The 23,060-nt window shown below is 41.1% G+C and overlaps 2 protein-coding genes across 2 annotated transcripts in view; one reads left to right on the plus strand and one right to left on the minus strand.

Moving 5' to 3' along the window:
* Window positions 1-23,060, plus strand: part of LOC145456519 (protein arginine N-methyltransferase 1-like) — a 340,886-nt gene that overhangs the window by 197,348 nt on the left and 120,478 nt on the right. The window lies entirely within an intron of this gene.
* Window positions 4,372-21,551, minus strand: LOC145456524 (lactadherin-like). Its single transcript, XM_080334664.1, has 5 exons — window positions 21,064-21,551; window positions 9,281-9,319; window positions 9,054-9,197; window positions 8,805-8,980; window positions 4,372-5,736 (listed from the first exon to the last, which is right to left on the minus strand). The coding sequence occupies exons 1-5, from the start codon at window positions 21,452-21,454 to the stop codon at window positions 5,590-5,592; spliced, it is 897 nt and encodes a 298-aa protein (XP_080190790.1). The 5' UTR covers window positions 21,455-21,551; the 3' UTR covers window positions 4,372-5,589.

The following is a 23,060-nucleotide window of genomic DNA, read 5'->3' on the forward strand; positions in this document are numbered from 1 at the left end:
TCGAAGGGAACGGTCAACATGACATCAAGACTTTATGAATGACATTACGCTGACCACATTACATAATATATACTCGAATTTCTGTCTTTGTAACCTTTTACATCCTTTAACCTTTTACATCCTTATTATACAATTTACACGTGTATGTGTGTTTTCACGATCGAATTTGGTGCAAGAGGGCAAAGTACCTTTGACAATGAAGTGACAACGATTGAAGCTATCGAAAATTGGGGTGGGTACCATTCGACCTTGGTCATACCACCTGTCACGGCGTTTTCCATTTCCCTTGCAAAGTTGTTATGTTACCTGTTCTCGAAGTGTTTCACATAATCGGAAAAATATGGAGAAGTGTTGCGATCGTACTTGCCCAATGTGTTTATCTGGCGAGAAAGTGTGTCTGTACGCAGAAAAAAGTGTTATGAAGTGTTCAATACGACCTTGCGGATTTACAGTGTACACGTTATCTTCTTGATCTACGGTGCGAATTGAACTGTCGTGGACGTGACATTCACAATTACAAAGAATTCCATAGCTATCCACGTTCTTGATTGATAAGTAGCTCTGTGGTACCGGCGATAAAATGTAGGCGTGCAGTGCGACGTTAAATATTATCGTCGAATACTTTGAGAATTGAAAAATCGATCACTATTTAGATTTTCGGAATATGTGTGACAGCTATACGTTCGAATAATGGATATTAGTTATAATAACTTTTAAACTATTTACCATGATTCGCGTTATCGATGGTGAGGCTAGGCCCGTCTGTGCCTTACCTGTCGTTTCGCGCTTTATTTTCGAACAATAAATATGCAAATTATGTGAATTCGGGAAAAAATGTTCAAAATCTAGTCATTCATAGTCATTCGTTCGCCTACCCTGACAACAGGTAAGGTACTGCCTCACTTGCCTCCCCCAACCCCGCGTCTCTGATGTGTCACAGCTTACAGTGGGTAGGCCTATATACCTCTGCAGTGACCATGTTTGGCTCCACCTACGCATGTGATCATGAGTTCTCGCATTTAAAAGGATCATCAGGACTAACCTACGTTCTAGTAACTCAAGTATCGCATGCACAAATAAGGCAGCCAGTATGACTAGTACGAGTTTTTACATAGAAAATGTGGCGCACACGACAAATCCCATGTATATAGTGAGTTCGATTTAGTGCCACAATGACGTCAGGAATTTTAAATTGTGACGTAACACTTGATTTAAAGGTATGGCTCTTTGGGAGGTAAAATGGAAAAAAATGGGTCAATATGGCTCATCGGACCAAAAAGGTTCCTGACCACTGTAAAATAGTGTCTCGATGATGCACCCCATAAAAATACCAAGTTGTAATCGTGTGTCTCTCCAGAATTAAGGTTTTTCTGGTACGTTGGGTCGATTCCAATATATTTGACTACACCGACAATCCTGATGGGAGGTCAAGAAAAAAAATGCAACAAATTGATTATTAAAATCCGGAAGATGCATCATCATCATGCTCAAATTTTTCAAATATACTCCTTTCATCAGCTCTGACGGTTAATCTGATCACGTGGGCTGAGGATGAATAAAATGTTGGCAGTAATATGTGAGGCTACCAACATTATCGACGAAATTCATGTAAGGGGTTCACGCTCGGTGCGACTGGAAACCTAATCGTAATAGCATTTACCTACATTCATACTCGCTATTTTGGTGGATAGCCTACATAGCAAGTCTGCGGGGATGTTCTGCTTCTACCAATATAGAAACTTGTATACGCTCGGTACATCTCAAGAAATCAGTGATGGCGTGTATACAAGTTTTGAGTAAACGGTAAAAGGGTGTACCACAACGAAGAAGGTTGATGAGCATTGAGGACTGGACTAGGACACGGAATTTGTGGTATATATTACATCTGTGTCATTTTCATTTTGCACTTTCAAATCACGAAAGTATGCGACATTTTTGTACGCTTTTCAACAGTATGCGTCAAGCATATTGGCAAAATTTATTCTCCATTTCCTGCCATAAATTGGCTATCCAGATTAAGAATTGAGATTTTATTCTTTCATTCGTAAAGTTTCTGTCACGTTTTAAATCATTGGCGGTGGTGATTTACTAACAAATATAAAACATCCACATTTCAACTACATGTGGATCCCCTCAAGTGTCAGTGTGGTGAGATAGCGTAGTGGTATAATCCACAGCTACAACATCAATCAGTTGTGGGTTCGAGTCCGACCGACGTCGACTCCAGAATTCCTACTAAGTGCTGGAGGTTTATCTAGGCTACTCCTCGTCATCTCATCCGCCTAAGCGGTGTCTTATAGAAAGCCTTGAAGTGGGCCGTGCTACAAGTCGGCAGATACGGAATCAAAAATAAGCAATATTGGCCTGGTGTGTAAATGACCAAAGCAATCGACAAACACCATAAATGCCACAAACAAAAGCCTCGAGTGTTGGTGGAAATTTCGCTTTTGATTAGGCCTACTCATTTTAGGCTTGTCTAGTTGCAACATATTGATTATTGAACGAAGTATACGGTGTATCATCAAATACCATTCCCTCAATCAACAAGACCAGACTCCTGCAAACACATTATTTATTGAAGAAAAATAGAGTTGTTTACTTGGCCCTAAATGGCTTGTTTAAAAATCAGGTTATTGCATCTGTATGACTGCAAGAATTTTCGATCGATAGTACATACTGTGTTTACTACAAAAAAGATCATCACATCAAATCACAAACCAACCTGAAATTGGTTAACATAAAAGTTTATATAGTAGCTCAATAAACATGAAGCAGTGGATCTTAAGCTGTTTGGAGAGCGACCCTGTTCGAAGTTTTAATGGCATCACCAAGTCTCACACATCAAAAAGAATACATTTTTTCTATTAGTATGCTACGTTTTAAGGGCAAGTATATGACTTAGAGAACGCGCAGACAACAGTTGTACAAAACGAAGCTCTATAAGACATGTCTGATGCACGCGATGTTCAAATTGAGGTGATCATTACTCAGATTGCAAGGAGGACGCTATTTTGTGCCGATCATTTCGCCGACCGATCCGATCAATGTGGAAGGTTTCGGCGAACCAGTGAATGTCAATTTTGGCCAAGGTTTTATCGACGCCGATATTTCTTGTGCCGCACTTTGCCCAGCCGTACGCTGCCCAAAACTTCATGCCTTCATGAATACCGGCGGGGCTGGCCTACAAAATGACTGTGTGTCATATTCCGCTCGTTGCACACCTACATGTACCAAAGCATTTCGACGATCTTGGACAGTGTTTTACAGAGAAACATTGCAACAATGCAACATTCGGGCCTGATTTTGGGGCTTCCAGTACCATGAGGAGAGTAGAATTTCTATTTTTGCAATCAGGCCACGGTAGCTTTCGATTGATACCCGTTTTTTTTCAAATTTAATGCTCGGCATGTCTGGCAAAATTGCCTTGAAATTGCCTTTGACCAAATGGAAAGTGCAACGAAAACAATTTCCATGAGCCGTGAGATTTGCCTGTGTCCGTACCATATAGGACACTATAGTATAAAGTAGTACATCCCCAAATTGATTCGCTCGAAAACATGCGCAAATGACCGTACGGAGTTCGCATGCAAATGTTAATTAGCTGTTAAAACAGACTCTAACGAGTATCAAACATACGCATCGTCGATCGGTCAAAATTTTTGTAAAAATCCTTTTCGCACTCAAAACTATTATGTCGAAATGTTCACTGTCACTGCGCGAGGCAGATCTCCGTTTTACTTGAAAGTGTTAGGATCAACCATTATTCAACTGACCATGCCTAGTTTATGCAGACAAAAAGATTTTCTCTCTAAGCTAAAAATTGTCCCAGTAGTTTGTTCTATTTTGTGTTTTTAATTACGTTTATTGTCAAGCTATACTATAGTACGGTACATTTCAAAGTTTGTAATTGTTGCCATCGTTGCACTGCGGATTTTTTCTTTTTTTCTCTAGTTTATTATTTTGTCATTGACGTTTCTTGTCGCATACACGCCGACTCATGATAGACATACACACGATCTGTGCATATGCATGCCATGAGTGCATGATGTGCGTATGACGCTGGACAAGGAAGGTGCTGATATAGATTCGTACAGATTTCCGAATCATGCACACCCCTCCATGTTATCCCAGTATTGCATAAGCGCCAAGCAGCGAAGTCACGGATATCAGTGTTACTAACCAGGTCTTTGGTCTGACCAGGCCAGGGATCGAAACCACGACCTACCTATCAAGAATCCGGACGCTTCACCATTATGCTATCTTGTCGGTGTGTAATTTTGATCAGCTTCGTCATATTTTGCTTTTGCTCTTAAGTCTGTTTAAACCCTTTTAGAGTGCCGTTAACTCCTGAAAACACCCACCCAAAAAGTCTTCGAGTTAAATAAATATTTATTACAATTGATGTTGCATTGAAAGCTATCTTCGAGTTATTTGAAATATTCCACTTCAGAAAAGTATCAAATGGGCCTACTCATGATTTTCACCCGCATTCATCTACACCACGTTTCTCCTGCGCTCACCACATTTTTTAATTCGCACAAGGGCATACCCATCCTACGGGTTTAAAAGCGCTGGATTAGAGTATTCCTCGTCCGTAACGAGATAATCACCGCGTCTGCATTACAACACTCCCTTAAGAATCAGTCATACTCAGCCATATCCATTTCAATCCAGAGCAATCAAAAGGTACCACTATAGAATATCTTTTTTTCCGAAATTTACCTGCATGATAATTAAATTGTTAGTTTCCCCGGAACAACGTTACACGCCAAAATACGGATCAATTCCTACCAGTAAAAGCCGTGTAATCCGAAATCGAAATTTGCGGTATTTTTAAGTAATTTACGGTAGCATATTTCGTCACCACGCCATGACCAATCATCGTGTTCCTGACATGCCTGAAGAGAGAGGAATAAATTTTTCACGCGTTTACGGCTTGAGAAGGGCCTATGAAGTGTGATATGAAGTGTGAAATGAAGTGTGATATAATTTGAAAACACACAGAGCCCACGCTCCTCCGTGACAAATTGAACGGCGCTTTCGTGCTTTCGGCTCCCACGATCCTCAGAAACCACTAGTGCTGCACTGTCAGGACAACGAGCCAAGTCATAACTCGAGTCATCCCAACACTGTTAGGGACACCATGACATTTTAGCAGACGACCTATTGACGTGTGAAATTTTTGGTCATATGACCTGACAATGGCGATAAACAATTTATGTCGGATCGGATAATTTATTCTGTTGAAGTGATACTTCGTGATGTGATTTTACGTAGATATATACGCATATGCAATATGATGTACTGAAGTTGCGAGATTCAGTTTACGCACAAGTGAGAGTACTAATTTTCAGTAACATTCGTTTCGATTACCCGGTTTGTTTCACGTTACCATTGTGACATTCTATCTGCAGCTAGGCCTATATGGTCTCTGGGTGTGCAGTCTACACTGTACTCATATTTCGTCCGGTAAAATCAGCACAGAATGCTGCTGGACTCGCAATCTACAAGTCTACTTCTATATAAATCAATATATCAGTCGTACTACGAGGAAGTAAATAATTCTGATCAAGTTGTTTCGACTGATTTTCAAGGGCAGTTAGCTTGAAGAATGTCCATTCGAAGACACATGAATCTCTCCCAGGTCTGCGGATAGAGACGTACATATCGGCAAGTCATGGGCTCGGGGAACCATCCGATAACCTTCCTTGTCGCGCCGGAGTTTCCTTGGAATATCTGAAAATGATACGGTATAGTCTAGGTATGATTATTTGAGGATATTCGCGAACTCGTTTCGCACTATGCTGTTTTCATGTACACCATTTCAAGAAAAACCATGAATTTGATTAGAATTGAAATTAGAGCGTAGTAGCATTTCACATATTTGATTATAGGTAGATGACCGGCATTTCGCTATAATTTGGATAATTAGATAGGTATAATTATCTAGTCGTCCTAGTCCAGAGGCGGGCAACATACGGCCCGCGGACCGGGAATTTTGAGCGGCCCGCATAGAGTTTCTGGCCTTTTATGATTATGTGCCCGCGGCCAGAGAAAGGTGCCCATCAAACTATGTTCAGGTCAACAGACATTTGCGAGCAAACATTTTCGCATATGAAAATTAACAATCAAATTCAGGAGTGGGCAATTTTATTTTCCTCCGCTTGCCAAATGAAAAGAAGAAAACACGATTGCGGGCCGAGTAAAAATTTTTAGCGGAATTCTACAGCGCAATAAGTCTTTTTTTTTATAGAAAGCACTGAATTGCAATGTTAATATATGCTGCTCCGTGTATAGCCTATGTTGAATAGGAAATAAGTGACAGTTAATTACCAAAAAATGATTTTTTTGTCGTCATATTTCGAACAATGTTATACATGATACTTTTTGAATTCTGTATAAAACCCTATACGCGTTTTCTATCAAGACATTAAACTGCGTTTGGGACACTGTAAGCAATAAATTCATTAAATACTGTTGTTGTTGCCGCCATTCTTTAACTTAAAATTCACATTATATACGATTTATTCCTTGTATATGTGGCAAGGTTGTAATCAAGTCACAAGGCTCCAAGTCACAAGTCAATCTCACGTTTATAGTTTTGACTCGAGTCATTTTCAATTCACCACCGTGTCAAGTCCGAGTCCAAGTCAGCAAGAAGAGGGTCGAGTCCGAGTCATGGTATTATGACTCGAGTCCGAGTCCAAGTCATTGTGCTGACCGCTCAGTTTCAAGTTAAGTTCTTGTTAAACCCACTTTTTATAACTCTGTTTGGTGATATCCAGGCCGTGTTATTTTTGGCATTTCAGGAGCCAGATGCCAAAACTGCCAAAAATAAAAATTTGAAAATGCCAAAAATAAGCAAATTTTGGCATATGCCAAAAATAACACGGCATGCTAAATAGTGTATTTCGTTCATGGTGTTGTGTTAACAGGACCGCGTTACAAGCGAGAAGAGCGTTTGTGAACGGCAGGTTTCTTAATCTGGGTCCAGCCCACCCATTAAGGGTGAAAGCATGGTGTCCTAAATGGTGTGGGCACAGCGAGATTGAACGGCTGACTGCATTTGGTTTACGTCATACTTTCCATTTGTCCAAAGGCAATTTTACGGCCATTTTTGACCGGCTTGTCGAGCGCTAAATTTTATAAAACGGTTATCAATGAGAAGCTGCCACAGTACTGATTATTAAAATATAAGTTATATTCTGCTCATGGAACTGGAACCCCCAAAATCAACCACGATTTTCGCATTGTGATCGAGTTGAACATTGTGTCGCAACAAACTGTCTGGCTATTTCTGAGCTGCATAGTCTCGTTTTGCCAGACAGTCTTGTTGCGTCAATGTTCTTAAACAAGCTAATCTTCCCAGGACTCTTCCATGCGAGTTGGTAATATTAAAGCCACCTGAAGTGACAAAAGTACTCCGAGAATATATCGGTAGACTGAAGGAGAAATGATAGTCGGGCTACTAAATAGAATGTGTTGAGAGACAACACAGGAAACTCCTGGAAAAGGATCGGGAAGAAAATTCTTTCCGCGATGAGATCGATGGCACTGGCGAAGTGATCTCTTTTCATGATGCATGGAAGCCGGTTCGGCCCTCCAAAGATTTTGAAGCTCTGAAAACCTTTTGTGGATGACTGGCAACATTCTTTCCCTCAACGGCTACTGTTGATGCCGATATTTCCCAGATTTGTGGGCGAGAAATGAATTTAGGAAAAACTTAGCTGACGCGAGTTTGGAAGCACTGTTACAGTGCAAACAATTTAAGTCTAGTCAACAGCTGCAACAATCAGCTATTGAGCGTGTTTGTTAGGTTTCTCTTTCTTTTTTTTTGCTTATTGGCACCGATTCCGATGGATACTGCACATTTTGTGATTTCGTTTAATATTATTAACCTATGAAATCGTTAGTATTTTGCTTCTTATTGTTTGTTGGCACTGATTATACGTGGATGCTGCACATTTTGTGGTGTCTCTTGACAAACTAGCCCAAATAGAGCGTTTTTGTGACTAATTCGAGGCTGAAACTATCTATTTAGAGGACGATGCTCAAACTGCCAAAAATAAAAATCGAAAAATGCCAAAAATAAGTTATTTTTGGCTGTTTTGGCATATGCCAAAAATAACACGGCCTGGTGATATACAATGGTTCGCATTTGTAACATACTAATTTTCCTCACTTTTAGCAGTTTCTGGTCGCCTTTTCGAGTACCAGTACCAATTGACGAAATCTCAATATCATAGTTACTTCACTATTTTTCGAAATTACAATGAAGTGTCGGTCTTTGCCGTCTGAGCCTCGAGTCATATGACTTGGTTCGAGTCATGCGCAATGACTCCAGTACAAGTCGAGTCAATACACAGATTTACTCGAGTCGAGTCGAGTCATATCCGTATTTTGAGAAAATGGCTCGAGTCATCAGTAAATCGTGACTCGAGTCGAGTCATGACTTGAGTCATTACAACCTTGATATCTGGATAAAATACACGATTACTGAATCGATTTAGAAATCCGGCCCACCATGTACTTCATTTTCGTATATCCGGCCCGCCGACTGGAGAAGTTACACGCCCCTGTCCTAGTCTGATATTTAGTGATCATGATCAGGCCCGATAAATTAACTGCTTCGTCTATTCATATCATGGAAAAGTTGACCGCACCTGGGTTACACACCATATTCGTCATCTATTTCCTGAGCAAGTCCGTTTGTTTTAAATGCAACCATATATGCTACACAATCACCTCTTCGTATGCAAAAGGGTTTGTGGTCAAGTACACATTTCGATCAATTTTATACCAACCTTATCTCTTCCTCCCTCTCTTATCATAGATAAATTGGCTTCTGTTATGCCACATGCCACCTTGTACGTCTTGACCCAATACGGAACACCGCCTGGATCAGCTCGACCTTGCGTAATCGTCGCATTGATCAACTGCGATGATCCGAGATCAACTTGTATCCATTGGCCGACAGTAGCTGAAATCATGATAGCATGATATGATTGTTGATGGGTAGAGATTTTGAACCTTATCATATGTTGAACACACACTTGTTCTGGGGCACCATGCGCCTACGGCAGAATCCATATCCAGCCGGGCAAATTTCGCTGCGTGTATGACGTTATGATCAGTGGATGAACTTATGGATGAGTCCGGTATCGCTCCACTCTTCATCCCCATTAAACAATAGTGAACTAAAACACGAGGGACTATAAGCAAGGTAATGCTGAACACATGTGTAACCGACATAATAATTAGCAATTTAACGACAACTTACGCGCGACCTCAGGAATTTTCTCCATTCTTTCAACTTTATCTGGAAACGTTTATAATTAGAGCTGGGCGTAATGATTCGAATAAATGACTCGAGTCAGAATCAAATCACCAAGTTATACGTCGGGTTGCATTTAAAACAAACGGTTTTTTAAAACATTTTGTTTAAAACATGTGTACATTCTTTCCAAAAAAACATGTTGTATCAGCCTACGGACAATTACCACCCGATATAGCCGACGTATATCGATATGCGATGGCTGGAACCCTCGTAATAATCGGTTAAACAGCAATAGTGCGCTGATTTTTCGTCAAAGGAGCTTTATTTACCTTGTATTTTCAGTTGTCAATGTCATTCCACTATAATGTCACAATTGAATATTCGTGACGTCGTGGCCTAAAAAAACTGAAATAAATAAAAAACATGATTTAACCAGTGGTTCTCAGCCGCCGGTCCGCCAGCCATATATAATTTCGTAACCTAATTTAAAGTTCTTATCGTTTAATTTCATGTTGAAGGCTTGTCTAGTGATACATGAAATAAAGCATCAATTTTGAAACTGATTCAGAACTCCGTGAGGTGACAATAGGTCTGGAAACATGTTCGATTTGACTTGGAGTTCAAGACGTGTCATTTGACGACATGCGAGCGACAAGTAGCCTACGCGATGACTCGCTAAACCACGCAGTTGGCGTGATCATTCGTTTTCGATTCATTCATTTTGTACAGGAACGTAACTGCGGCACCCCAACCCCCAATTTATTTCGCCATATAGAACATACATTGCACTCGTCAACAAAATGGAAAATGTGTGTTTGGCAGAACATCTAGGAGCCGTTTCTGGGGTTTTCAAGGTTGCTGATTATTAATATCACATTAGTTTTGCCAGATTGGCTCTAGAAAAGAAGATATTTATACCCCTAAAAAAGCTTAAAATCACTGCATTGACCCTTGAATAAATCACTTGTTAGGAAGTAAATCTTAGATTTTACTACTTTTATTCTGCACATAAATAGATAATTGACTATGTTGAACACTCATGTCGTTCTCAGTTATTCCATCAATATTGACATGACCTAATGCCAGAACTTTGTTTGTTAAAACAGCAGTTTGTTAAGCCTAAAAATTGTACATTTGCACGATAGAAATATATTTTCTCCAATTGGTCATTCTGCCAAGATGAAAGAGTAGTATAAAGCTAGTAAAATTGTCCGTGGAAAGCTTAACTAAAATACTTATATGCGTCTCATCTCTCTTCACTTGTAAATGTATAATTTTCTTTAAAGCCAACAAAGTGGATATACGTAGTATCCATATCAAACGAGAAGCTCAAATCTGAAATCTTTGACGGATCTCAGATTCAAATACGGACTATGGATTACAATTTCATATTAAGAAAGTTTCTCACTGCACGGAGTCCCTTCTAGGATGTGGTAAACAAAACTTTTTGGAAGATCACAAGGCAACCAACTGCAAACAGTTGGTCTGAGAATTGGTTTCTGCATATGGAAACTTAGGAGCAAACATGAGGAAAAGGTTCCACCAATACACCAAAACAACAAAAGAAACATATCAGTGAAGATGCGACGAACAGTTTATTGCAGACTATTGCAGTAACCTTTCGAAAAACTGCACGAACTTGCTCACAACTGAAAATAGTACAATAACCAATTTTGCTTTAAGATAAGTTAATAATATTATATTCTAAATGTTTGTTTTGAATTTAAAATATAGGTTGTTCACATAAAACTGATTCAATTAATGCAACGTTATTTGAGGATCTAGGTAAATACTTGCCAACATGTTCAAATTTTTTATGTTCATGATATCCGTGAAAGTCTCCAATTATGATAAATCTAATATCCTGTAATATAATTATGTTGATGTATTTTGATATAAAACAGTCTTGAGCGTGTCAAAATAACAAGTAAATTGCATTTCTGAACTTTATAGTACGACTTAGCCGATTTTTCATCCAGCCCATTCAGCGAAAATATGAAATTTTAGTCAAAATAGCCCCATGGATTATGTCCAAAAATAGAGCCAATTTGAAAAAAAAACATGGTCATATTCGGAATTTTAGTCAAAATAGCCCCATGGATTATCTCCAAAAATAGAGGCGATTTTAAAAAACCAAAGTCATATTCCGAAGAAGTGCCATCCAGAACCCCCAAAACCACTCTTACTTTGTCTGCCTAAAAATATGTGTTGACCTGTGTTATGCAGTATTTTTTAAAGTTTATCCAACATCTTTCAAATATTGTTTGCGATTTGCGCGATTTAGTGTCACTAAATGTCTTGCTTATTGGATGCCCTTCTCCAAGAAATACATATGATCTATAGCAGTGGTTCCCAACCTTTTTGTCTTCATCCCCCACTTCAGAGTTATTCCGGGCCTTCATTCCCCACCAGGACCGTAACAGTATACTTCGTAAGCCCCGCCAAAAAAAAACAACGTTGATCTTGGGCCCCCATGGGGTGATAAATGTAACTTCTGGGGCTTCACCCTGCAGAACCCCCTCAGCCCCGCTGAGCCTGTACGCTTTTTCCCCACTACTTATCAGCTACATTGGGTATACTGTTTAGCGCGTCGCCTTATTTGGAATAAACGCGCGAAGCGAAGTTTTCGGTCACCACAAGGCCATTTCTTCTCGGCCAAGGTCTTCTCGTTTCTGATCGTTCTGACACACTTCTCGGAGTTGCATGTTACAGGGCCTTGGTGCGTCGTGGTGCAGCAATTAATGGCCGACGCCGAAGTCTCCATTTCTATAAATTCTACGTATTTTCGAGGGGGAAGGGTACCGAATAATCAGATATTCGGCGATATTAAATCGCGCACCTTGCACGAAAAATATTTGAAAATGTGGCATAAATTTGTAAAAAGTAGTTTATTTATGTTAATTCACGAAATAATTTTGGGCCTCTTCGTGCTCGCCCCTCCCCCGAATTATGGGGTTTGGGTGCGGCAGTTACTGTCCTGCTCCCTACTACCCAGCACTTTTGTCATCACAGAGCAGCTATCTGCTGGTCTGACTACACAAGACACACAGCTACACCAGTACGCAAGACAATCGCCTTTAACTGCAACATAAAACGTATTGTGAACCGATACCAGTTACACTCAAAATTTCGCGAGAGCGTTATTTCACGTCAAACTAGTAGTGCTGGATGCGTTTGTGACGCCATCATTGGCCATCCAGAGTTAAATGAGGTTTTGTGAGCAACACGCAATATAATTTTCGATACATACAGTCCAGAGCAGTTAACTGGTAACGGTAATTGCGCATGTGTCTCCGTGAATATGTAGACCAGGGGTTCTCAACTGGCGGCCCCCGGGCCGCATGCGGCCCGCAGACGAATATTTTGTGGCCCGCGACATCTTTCATTATAAACGCAATTACTAATGACAGGGTATTGTTACAAAATAATTTAGATACTTACCTCTTTGATCGCACCGTCTCTGTTTCGTTTGATTACTCATTCTTGAAGACAGTGGTTCTCTAACTGGGCGCACGCGCCCCCTCTGGTGCGTGAAGCATCTCAACGGGCGCGTAGCTGCGGTCAACGGAAAAAACTTCGTGCTGCGTGCAATTCCCAAATTCATAGTTATTTCTCTGTGTACAGTCCGAATTTCATATTTGAGAATTCTCTAATAAACGGCTTTAACCTTCCACGCCATCAAACTAGCCGCTTGTATTGCTAGGATTCTGGCTGTATTTTGTTATATGACGATAAGGGGACACGAAATTTTTTTCTATCAAAAGGGGGGGGGCGTGACTAAAAAAAGTTTGAGAACCACTGCTTCAATGTGCTCTCATTTCTTAATATATGCTCGACTTCAGATTGGTATTGTTTTGAATCGTTATTCGGCTGGACTCTGGTTCAAGAGAATCCCGCTACTTATAGTAGGCCTACACTTTTAAAGAGTGTTTGACTCACTGCGAACGGTTGTTGAGATTGCCGACGACGTTACAGAAGCATCGTTGAAAATTGCTTCGAATATCGCTAAACCCAAGAAATCGGATATAGAAGGTGTAATTTCAATTAAATCGTAACATACTTTGCGAATATTTTCTGTTTCCGGAACTTAGTAGCAAGGACAACATCACCTGACAAATTTCGAAGATACAATCGTTTGATTCAATTCTGACCAGACGAGTAACATCAATATGAGTCAATCTTTTATCGCCTGTTCTGAAACACGTTGCCGCGTAGACTACTTTTACACAGCCTTGGATGAATCCACCGACATTGTATAACTAATTATCTGGTTGAATTTTATCAGAGTGGATATATATGCAGAGAAATGCTGGCTGGGTAAACGTGGGGAGGGGACCAGCGAAAAATATCAACTTGACAAAGGTGACTTCTGTAACTATTGGTGCAGGGCCCCAGGCATGAACGGAAAGGAGAAAGGTTGATTGGTTTGCTCAGAAATGCCCCCAAATACCAGACTTCTTGTCATATCACGCAGAGCTCAATGTGATAATGGTCTCTGTAACGCAAAAGTAATAGTAATTTTATACTTGGTCGCCCACGCATTGGAACAGAGAGTTCGGCTCTCTGGTTGAAGGATTTGAAATTGCATATACCGACTTGACAACGAATGTAAGCACGCTCCAGGAAGGGATTTACATGCGCCGTTGGAAGATACATATTCTCACAAGCAGCAGCTGCAAACTTACGAACGCTGTCCATTATTACTTAATAATGCATAGAAATGTACTAAATACCGGTATACGACTGGTAAATAGGCTACAATAGCATAAATTTAATAGTAGCCCATGAATACAACGTAACATTGTTCTGCAGCCCGCAGCGTCTTTTGCTGTTAAAATGCAGCCCGTTATACAAGGGAAGTTGAGAACCCCTGGTGTAGACTGTCCTGTATATAATTTTGGACAAATGCGTCTATTCCCCACCTGAAATCATTGAATTACCCACCAGTGGGGAATTCCCCGCCGTTTGGGAACCACTGATCTATAGAAATAGGCATTTCGTTATCAGCTATTACTGTGTTACGACGCACCAACACATAATGAAGTTAAGGCTAACATGGGAGAGAGAAAGAGAGAGAGGAGGGGGTATTCGTTTTCGCCTGCACCTTCGAGATGCTTTTGACGACGGAGGTGCGATACGACCGTTAGGTCATCTAGTCCAGTGGTTCTCAACCGCCGGTCCGCGACGACATTCCTGCCGGTCCGCGAGGAATATTATAATTTTATACTCTAATTTCAAGATGCAATGTTGAAGGCTTGTTCTTTGACAAAATAAATAAAACATCTAATTTTAAACTGATTCAAAACTTCGTGAGGGAACATTAGGGCTGGAAACATGTTCGATTTGACCTAAAGTACAAGATGTTTCATTTGACGACATGCGAGCGACAAATACAGAACACATACCAGCTCACTCATCGCTAAGCAGCGCAGTTTGATCATTGGTTTTCGATTCATATATTTTGTGCAGGACCGTAACTGGGGCACCCCAAACCGCCCAATTGGAGAGGGGCCGAGCTTGAAAAGGGCCCAAAATTATTTCGCAAATGAATATAAATCATAGCGTTTTATTTGAAACTTTTTCCAACATTTTTCAATTTCTTTTCGGGCTTTGCACGATTTAGTGTCCCTAAATGTCTTACTTATTAGGTGCCCTTCTCCGAGAAATACGCGCATGATTTATAGGCATTTCGGCGTCAGCCATTGCCGAACCACGTATTATCCACACGTCCTCTTTTAAGAGGATTTGTCCTCTTTTTTGACTTTTTTGAAAGTGTCCTCGGAGGACGCCTTTTTGTCCTCTTTTTTGAGATTTTGTCCTCTTTTTTCAAAATTTAGGTGAGATTTAGAGCAAATTGCGAGTGATATGCCGTAAATTAGCACAGAAGTGACGCCCCAGCGGGTATTTCGGAGTGAAAAACGGTGATTTTAGCTCTGGGCGGAAAGATGACCTTTTTTTTAGTCATCCACCTAGCAATGCGGAAAAACGGTATTTTGAGCTCTGAGCGGAAAATATGACCTTTTTTCTTTTTTTTTGTAGTCGACCGATCACAAAGTGGGAAAAATTGACCGGTTTTTGAGAATTCTTCTCCGGTTTTGCAAGTCTCGAATTTCTGAAAAAGTGTCCTCTTTTTAGATTTCCAAAATATGGTAAGCCTAGTTTAGGTTAACATATGGGACTCCGAAATTTGGGCCTAAAATTCGACCGCGAGAAAAGCGCTTCAGTCGTGATTGATCGAAAATTGTCGCCATTGTCGTGATAAGCTACATAAACTCTCTGCTTACGATGAGTAGAATGGATGTGATCATAAGTACAGGTGAAAACATCCACCCAAGTGTAGGGTCTTGGGGCGAAGCCCCCGGAAGTTTGGCTTATCGCCATGTAGGGGCCCCAAGATCAACGTTTTTAGGGGTGGGCTGACGAAGTGCGTTTTCGGCCCGGATTTGCGGATGGCCGGTATAGCTGCTGTAATGTGTTTTCTTGCGGCACGCACTGTATTCGCAGTTGCCGGAGTAGCCTGCGTCTGGTGGCAGTGGGCAATGAGCAAGGTAGCACGACAAGGTGCTTGGTTCGACTCCGATACGCTTCTTCTCTTGATATTGTCGGTCGGTATTGAGTTGGCGTGGCCGTTTAAACCCACGGCCTTTGGTGCGAAGGACTGTAAACGACTCTCAGCGGTAGCATGTTTATCTGGACAAGGGAATTTTACCTCGACTTCCCAGACTCACTACCATAAAATCACATAGATGCCATCATGAATATTATTAAATACGATCAAAACCCTCCAAATGTCACTCTCTAGCATCATATAATTGCCAAAAACGGTTGAATACTTTACATTTTGGCTTCATTTCAATTTTAACAGTTCACCGGTCCGCCAGACATTTTTTGAAATTTTACCGGTCCGCGAGGCGAAAAAGGTTGAGAACCACTGATCTAGTCAGCACCCCGCTTTTTTCCTCCTCCATGCTATCCGTGCACTGTAAAAAATAAAAACCTCGATTTACCGCGAAATGTTTGGAAGCACGGTAGCCAGACATTTCGTGGTAATTTAACATTACCGTTAGTCAATGTAAATTGAACTTACATTCGTCCGGTAATCTCACTTTACACGCCATACTGTAATGTTACAGTCAGCTCCGGCATATCCAATCTACATTTTATCCTGTATATTTGCCACTCAGACTGTAATTTTACCGCCTACCTACATACATGCTGTCTGTGTAAATCAGGATTACATACCAGCTTGTAAATTCACGTACATCCCATACCTATCGCAAAGCAACCCAATGCTAAAATATCGCAAAAGCTTCTTCACAGCCCCAAAACAAGATTGGAACAAACTGTATATTCATTCATGATTCACGATAAGATTATCGATGGAAAAGTATTGCTGCTGGAGGTCTAATTCTTCTTTAGGAGACATGCAGTAACACGAGTGGTCTCCCACCATCGGCCAAACTTCCAATTGTTTCTCTTTCTCGTCCTCATTCCTTCTGTGTAGTTGGTATCTTGCAGCTCCACTAAAAAGAATTCATGCGTAAGTCGCTATAATAAGCAAAGTTCCTAACCTATACATGACATTATAAAGACTACTAAGACAAAGAGGGTAACAAAAATATAACAATTTTTGAAGTACCGGTACTGATACATTGTGTGGTGACGGCTCCGCCTTTTACTTACATGATATAGCAGAGATTCATGACCTACTTCACCATGCACTTTATTGCATTGCTATTTCTTGACCCCCGATCAGGATTGTCCAGCGTATCGGTAGTGGAAATATATTGAAATCGCCCAAATGTACCATAAAAAAATTCTTTCGTGAGGAGCACACGATTCTGATTCCTCGTCAGATTTAGAAGGGCGCTACTATATTAAAATCGAAAAATTAGGTTATGCTGAATTGCGTGGAGCGCGAAGAAAATTTCAAGAATAATCAAAATCTCTAAAAAAATTGGGAGTGAATTAGTAATTTCAATTTGCATGTCGACGGATGCTAACACATACTAATTGAATTAGGTGTTGTCGTAGATATTCAAGGTAACGAATACTATGTAGTACTGTACCTTTTACGATGCGTATCCCAATCAGCATTCCTAGGAATCTTCAACGATCGTGTCCACTTTCTTCAAGCACAAGCTTCGCTCCACCCTTTACTCAAATCTCTATAACGGCTAGACGACGATACGCCACTCTAACGATTTCAAAATAAGTGGTATTCATCCGCTGACATGCCACCAATAATATTTACTGGTCACTGCGTTATAATGTTTGATTTAGGTCGTTTTTTTTTTACGGAAACATTTATCATTACATCTAGTCCCTTTCTTTCCTATCTAATTGCGTATAAATTGATATTTATTCCATGTGATGTCACTACTTACCGTACTTACGTAACCAGACGCTGCTTGTGATGTCACAGTGGTGCGTTGGTTGTTTACTACGAATCTCAGAAAAATCAGTAACGCGTAACGGTAACCTAATGTAAGCTATTACAGGTCGCCTTGTTCGCCATTAACAACTGGTCAACTTAGCATGCGGCACTGATATTTCTAGTTTCCCGAACAATATTATACATCCTAAACTGATATTCCAACTCATCAGTCCTATCCGTGACAACGAATGTAACCAGCGAGACCGGCCGATAGCCACAGCCTTATAACATAATATAGTGGCTATATCTACGATTGTCAGTTGTTTCTTTTACCCTACTATGTACTATACTGAAATTGATACTAGGGCCAACAATTTCCGTATGACAGACCCCAGTCTCGCGAACGAGGTTGAATCAGGTCAAATCACCACGAGAATGATATCAGTAACATTCAGTTCCACGTATACATTGGCTGCAGAGATTTTCAAGCTAATCAATTTTGCCAATAGCCTGGTAAACTTCAGAAACGAGTAACTGTCAGTAATTTTGCGAAGAAATTCTGGTAACTTGACTTTAGAGCTAAATTGAGGTAATATTACATATCAAAATGTAAAATTACACGCTACGCACAGTTATTGGCCGCTACCGGTAATTCGTTGCAAAATTTACGGAGATTTCCCAGTAAATCTACCAGATTTTTTACAGTGTGGATGCTGAGCGCCTAGCAGGATAGCTGCGAATACCAGTATTCGAGTCTTTGGTCTGACCCGGCCGGGAATCGAACCAACGACCTACCGATCAATAAGCCGGACGCATCACCAATACACTACCTCGCTCGGTGGGACTCCGAATGTTGTGATAAGAAAACCCGGGCCGAAAAGGACATCCCTATGTCGACCGAAAACCGCGATGTGTATATGTCTAATTGTCCATAGGCGCCTAAATGGCTGGCGCCGAATCTCGCTGTCCTGGCAATCAGTAGCCTACCCCCCAGGATAAATGCCATCCTACAGAGAAACATTATTTGTCAGGGAAAAATGCCTATATGGAATCGTGCCCTTCTGTTAGTTTAATATGCTTGGGGGATTTCAATACCTATTCACTATATAACAGACAGTACATCACGAAATAATTACATGCAACGAAGTAATTACACCAGCAGGCCCGCCTGAATATACTTATTGTTTAATTACCAAATAGACTACGCACCGTATGTTTTCCAAGGCGACATCTCACTCAATTCTACTGGAAAATCTGATAATTCGGGGAAAAATCAGCAATATATATCAGGGCTTTGGAGCAGCCGTAAATTTAGACTGCTCCAGCTCCGGCTCCGGAGCTCTCTTCTATCATACATTAGCTCCGGCTCCAGCTCCGGAGCCGCATTATAACCACTGCTCCGGCTCCAGCTCCGGCTCCAGCTCTGAAATATTCGAATAGTCCTGTCTATATCAGGGGTGGCCCGCAAATGTGCCCCGCGAGAGGGTTTTGCGTGGCCCGCGAGGTAATGTCCTATTATACTATCGAAGATGAATTGCTCAGATTGTGAACTTGCAATGCCACCCAAAATTTACAATTCTGGCTGCGACACTTGGGATGTTGATGACTAAAATATCAGTTCCGACGCATTGGCTGATCCAGGGTCCAGTCACATTTTCAGTAAATCGTCGAACATCACAATGAACTAAAATAGTAGAGACATTTTTATTCACGCTTCGCATGTTTAATTTTCACACGATTTCTTGCTTGGTGCCCAACCCCCTACTGAAAATGAAAAAAACGCCTAATTTACCCGATTGAGTCTAACTGTATTCGCAATTACGGAAGAAAGTCTTTTCGCGTTTGCGCTCGCATAAAATCGTCGACGGTGAAATGTAGGCACAAAATGATCGTCGCATATTATCGGAGACCTTCGGTATCGATGTGTCCAGACGCCGAATAGTCGTGTCCTTGCAAATTGAGCCTATCGGGTGGTATACAATAGACCCGCAATACTTACCTAGTTTATTTATAAACTTAGAAAATTTTACCCGCTTGGCGTGGCTAGTGGACCGCGCACTCGTTCGTCAATTGCATGTGCCCCTTTAGCCGAAGGTTGGCCATTCCTGGTCTATATAGATTACTAATCGACTAATAGGTTAGTTATCTATAGTAATCTAGAGTCCGTCAGCCGTCAGTAACATCCGATGTAGCAACAAAGACATATAGGTGCCGCCGTGCCGGCTTGTGACTTCGGCTTGCGACTGAATACTTGTCAATTGTCGACAACATCACAGTTGCACTAGAACGCAATTTACTCCATGCCATTGCTGTGCACAGCATTAAAATTCAGGCCTGGTGTTCAATTATGATAAATCAGCAGATGTAGTTGTTGCATATATATTAGCATCTTATGAAATAGGTCGGAGCCGGAGCTACTCCTCAAATAACGGGCTCCAGCTCCGGCTCCGGCTCCGGCTAAATTTTATGTAGAGCTCCGGCTCCAGCTCCGGTGAAAATGCACGGCTCCGGGGCTCCGGCTCCGGGCTCCGGCTCCGGCTCCAAAGCCCTGATATATATGCAATTACCAATATTATTGACTGGTTCAGACATGAATAATAGAAAATGTTCGAGCTTGGCGCGATTCACAGAAACTCTCTGCCTACACTGAGTACAATGAATGTGCTCACAAGCACTGGTGAAAATATTCATTCCATTGCGAAGTCTGGTGGCTTCGATAAGTTTGGCTCATCACCCTATTGGGGCCCAAGACCAATGCTTTTGGGGGTGGGGTGACGAAGTGTTTTTTCGGTCCATATTTTGTGGATGGCCGGTATTGTTGCTGTCAGGTTTTTACGAGCGGCGCACAGTATTCTCGGAATAAGTCTGGTGGCAGTGAGAAATGAGAAAAGTAGCATGACGAGGCCCTTGGTTGACTCCGTAACGCTTCTTCTCTCGATATTATCGAAAAATAAAATTATTCGAGTTGGCGTGGCGCGGTTAAACCTATGGCCTCCGGCGCCAAAGACCATAAACGACTCTCGGCGTAAGCATTTTTGTCTGGGCAAGGCAATTTTACCGAGACTCGGCGGACTCAAAACTATAAAATCACATGGATGACATCGTGAACATAATCAAACACCTCTAAATGTCACTCTCTAGCACCGTACTTGCTAAAAAGGTTGCATACTATACATTCGGGGTTGATTTCAATTATTCGGAGACCACCGGACCGCCACATATTGGTTGAAATTTTACCGGTCCGCGAGGTTGAAAAGGTTGAAAAGGTTGAGAGCCTTGCTTTCAACATATTGGTTTTAAATTGGATTTTGTTTTAAATGCAACCCTATAGTTATACTTGAAGTTGACCAGTCTGATTCATAATCATAGATGTTCAGACACTGGTAGATATCGCGCATTCGGATCTCACTTTTCAAAACGTTAAGCTGACTCATCAGTCGTGATGCATCAAATTCGTCTCCTTTGTCTCCTTTAACCCCTTTCCTTCCTCTCGGCCCAGGCGAACCACTCTTGCCAGTTCTACCAATGCATGTGCAACCTCCATCTGACCTATCGGCATCCATAACGGTGGAGCAGAAATCCAAAACATTTTGATGGTAACCGTACGCCGAGTCGAAAAGATAAATCGCTATAAGAACTTTGGGTAGTGACATCACTTCAATGCTATATAGGCCTACTGCTGACCGACGATGATACAATTGCAGAAAATTGTACTTCGTGAAATGCAATGCTGCAAGTCTACTCTTCGAACATGGTAAGTGATATTTATATACGTTTCGCCACGCTCGCGTGAACATCATTGCGCTCAGATCTAGAATTAAGATAACTCATACGACCTTCACCGACAACGATACATATGGTATGTTAATGAAGAGTGATCACTGATCAGTGACGTGTGCGGAGGCAAGTGAGGCAATGGCTCACCTGTCGTTAGCGTGAGTACAAAAATTTGTGATAAGAACTTTAATAATTATAGTAGATTCTTGGGGTGTTACTTCTGGCCAATTTTATGCCCAAGATTAGTGGCAAGATAGCGTAGTGGTATAATCCACAGCTGCAACACAAATGGATTGTGAATTCGAGTCCGACCGAGATCAACTCTAGAATTCTTACCTATGTGTTGGGGTTTTATTTAGGCTACTTCTCGCCATCTCATCCGAGTAAGCGGTGTCTTAAGAAAAACTTAGATTGGGGGTGCGCTAGAAGTTGGCAGCTACACGGAATCAAAAATAAAGAATATCGGCATGGAGTAAATGACTATTCTAGTCGACAAACACCAATAATGTCACATACAATAACAATGCCCAAATCATGCAATTTGCATATTTAATATCAAAGAATATAGTACGAAAGGAGAAGTGAGTCACAAGTAAGGCATAGAGCTTAGCCTAACTTTTGATAGCGCAATTCATCATAAACAGCTCAGAATTTACAATTATAAATCAAATGCTATTGTTGGGATGACTTCAAAATTCCAACGTCGCGAAGTAATTTGAAATTAGGCATTGTAAGGAAAAACAAGGACCTAAAACGGGTTCGGCAAACCGCGGCTCTTTCGTGCATCTGCTGCGGCTCTTCGTAGGTTTGAAGCAGGGGCGGGCAACTACTCCAGTCGGTCACCTGATATGAGAAAATGAAGTACTTGGTGGGCCAAATTCCTCAATCGATACATCAATAGGGCCTTTATCCACCTATAAAAGGAATAAATCGTATTTAATGTAAACGTTAAGTTTAAAGCATAGATATCAAAAAATAATATTTAATGGATCTATTAAATTTAATAGTTGTTGAAGTTAAAGAGACATCTGTGCTCAATAAAATTTGTCAACAAGTTCTTTGAACTCTGGCTGCATGTCAGACGTAGAAACCCTTAAATTGGAACGCAGCTGGTCTTGTTAATGTTCATGGTCCGGAATGTTTGCTCGCAAATGTATGTAGACCAGAACTGAACAAGTAGCTCCATAGCCAACATTCTGCGGTTGGCAAAGTTGGATTCATTCAGTGACGCATACAATTTGTCAATGTTTTCAGATTGTTGCGCTATAATTTGACGTAGTAGTAAGCAAGTAGTAGGGGATTGCGGCAGACTGTGGCCGCGAGTCACAATATATCATGAAATACCAGAAACAATCTGCGGATCGCTCAAAATATTTTCATTTGCTCAGGTAAGTTTTCTTTCATTTCATGCGGTTGAAATACAGACAAATTAGAATAGTATCAAGCGCGACTTCTCTACGGTATTGAATATTCAAATTGATTGCGTCGTATAATGGGAGTGCAGCGAGTTTTCGGGCGTTTTGTGGACCGCATGTAATCACATACAATCCCTAGCTAGGCCACAACAAAATTGCAAGCACAAATACGTCTACTCGTATTGTTCCCGTACGGTTTTGTTGATACATGCTG

Source organism: Botryllus schlosseri, chromosome 14 (assembly GCF_051294905.1).
Source record: "Botryllus schlosseri isolate E-star chromosome 14, Bs_hap1, whole genome shotgun sequence".
Classification (NCBI taxonomy): Eukaryota; Metazoa; Chordata; class Ascidiacea; order Stolidobranchia; family Styelidae; genus Botryllus; species Botryllus schlosseri.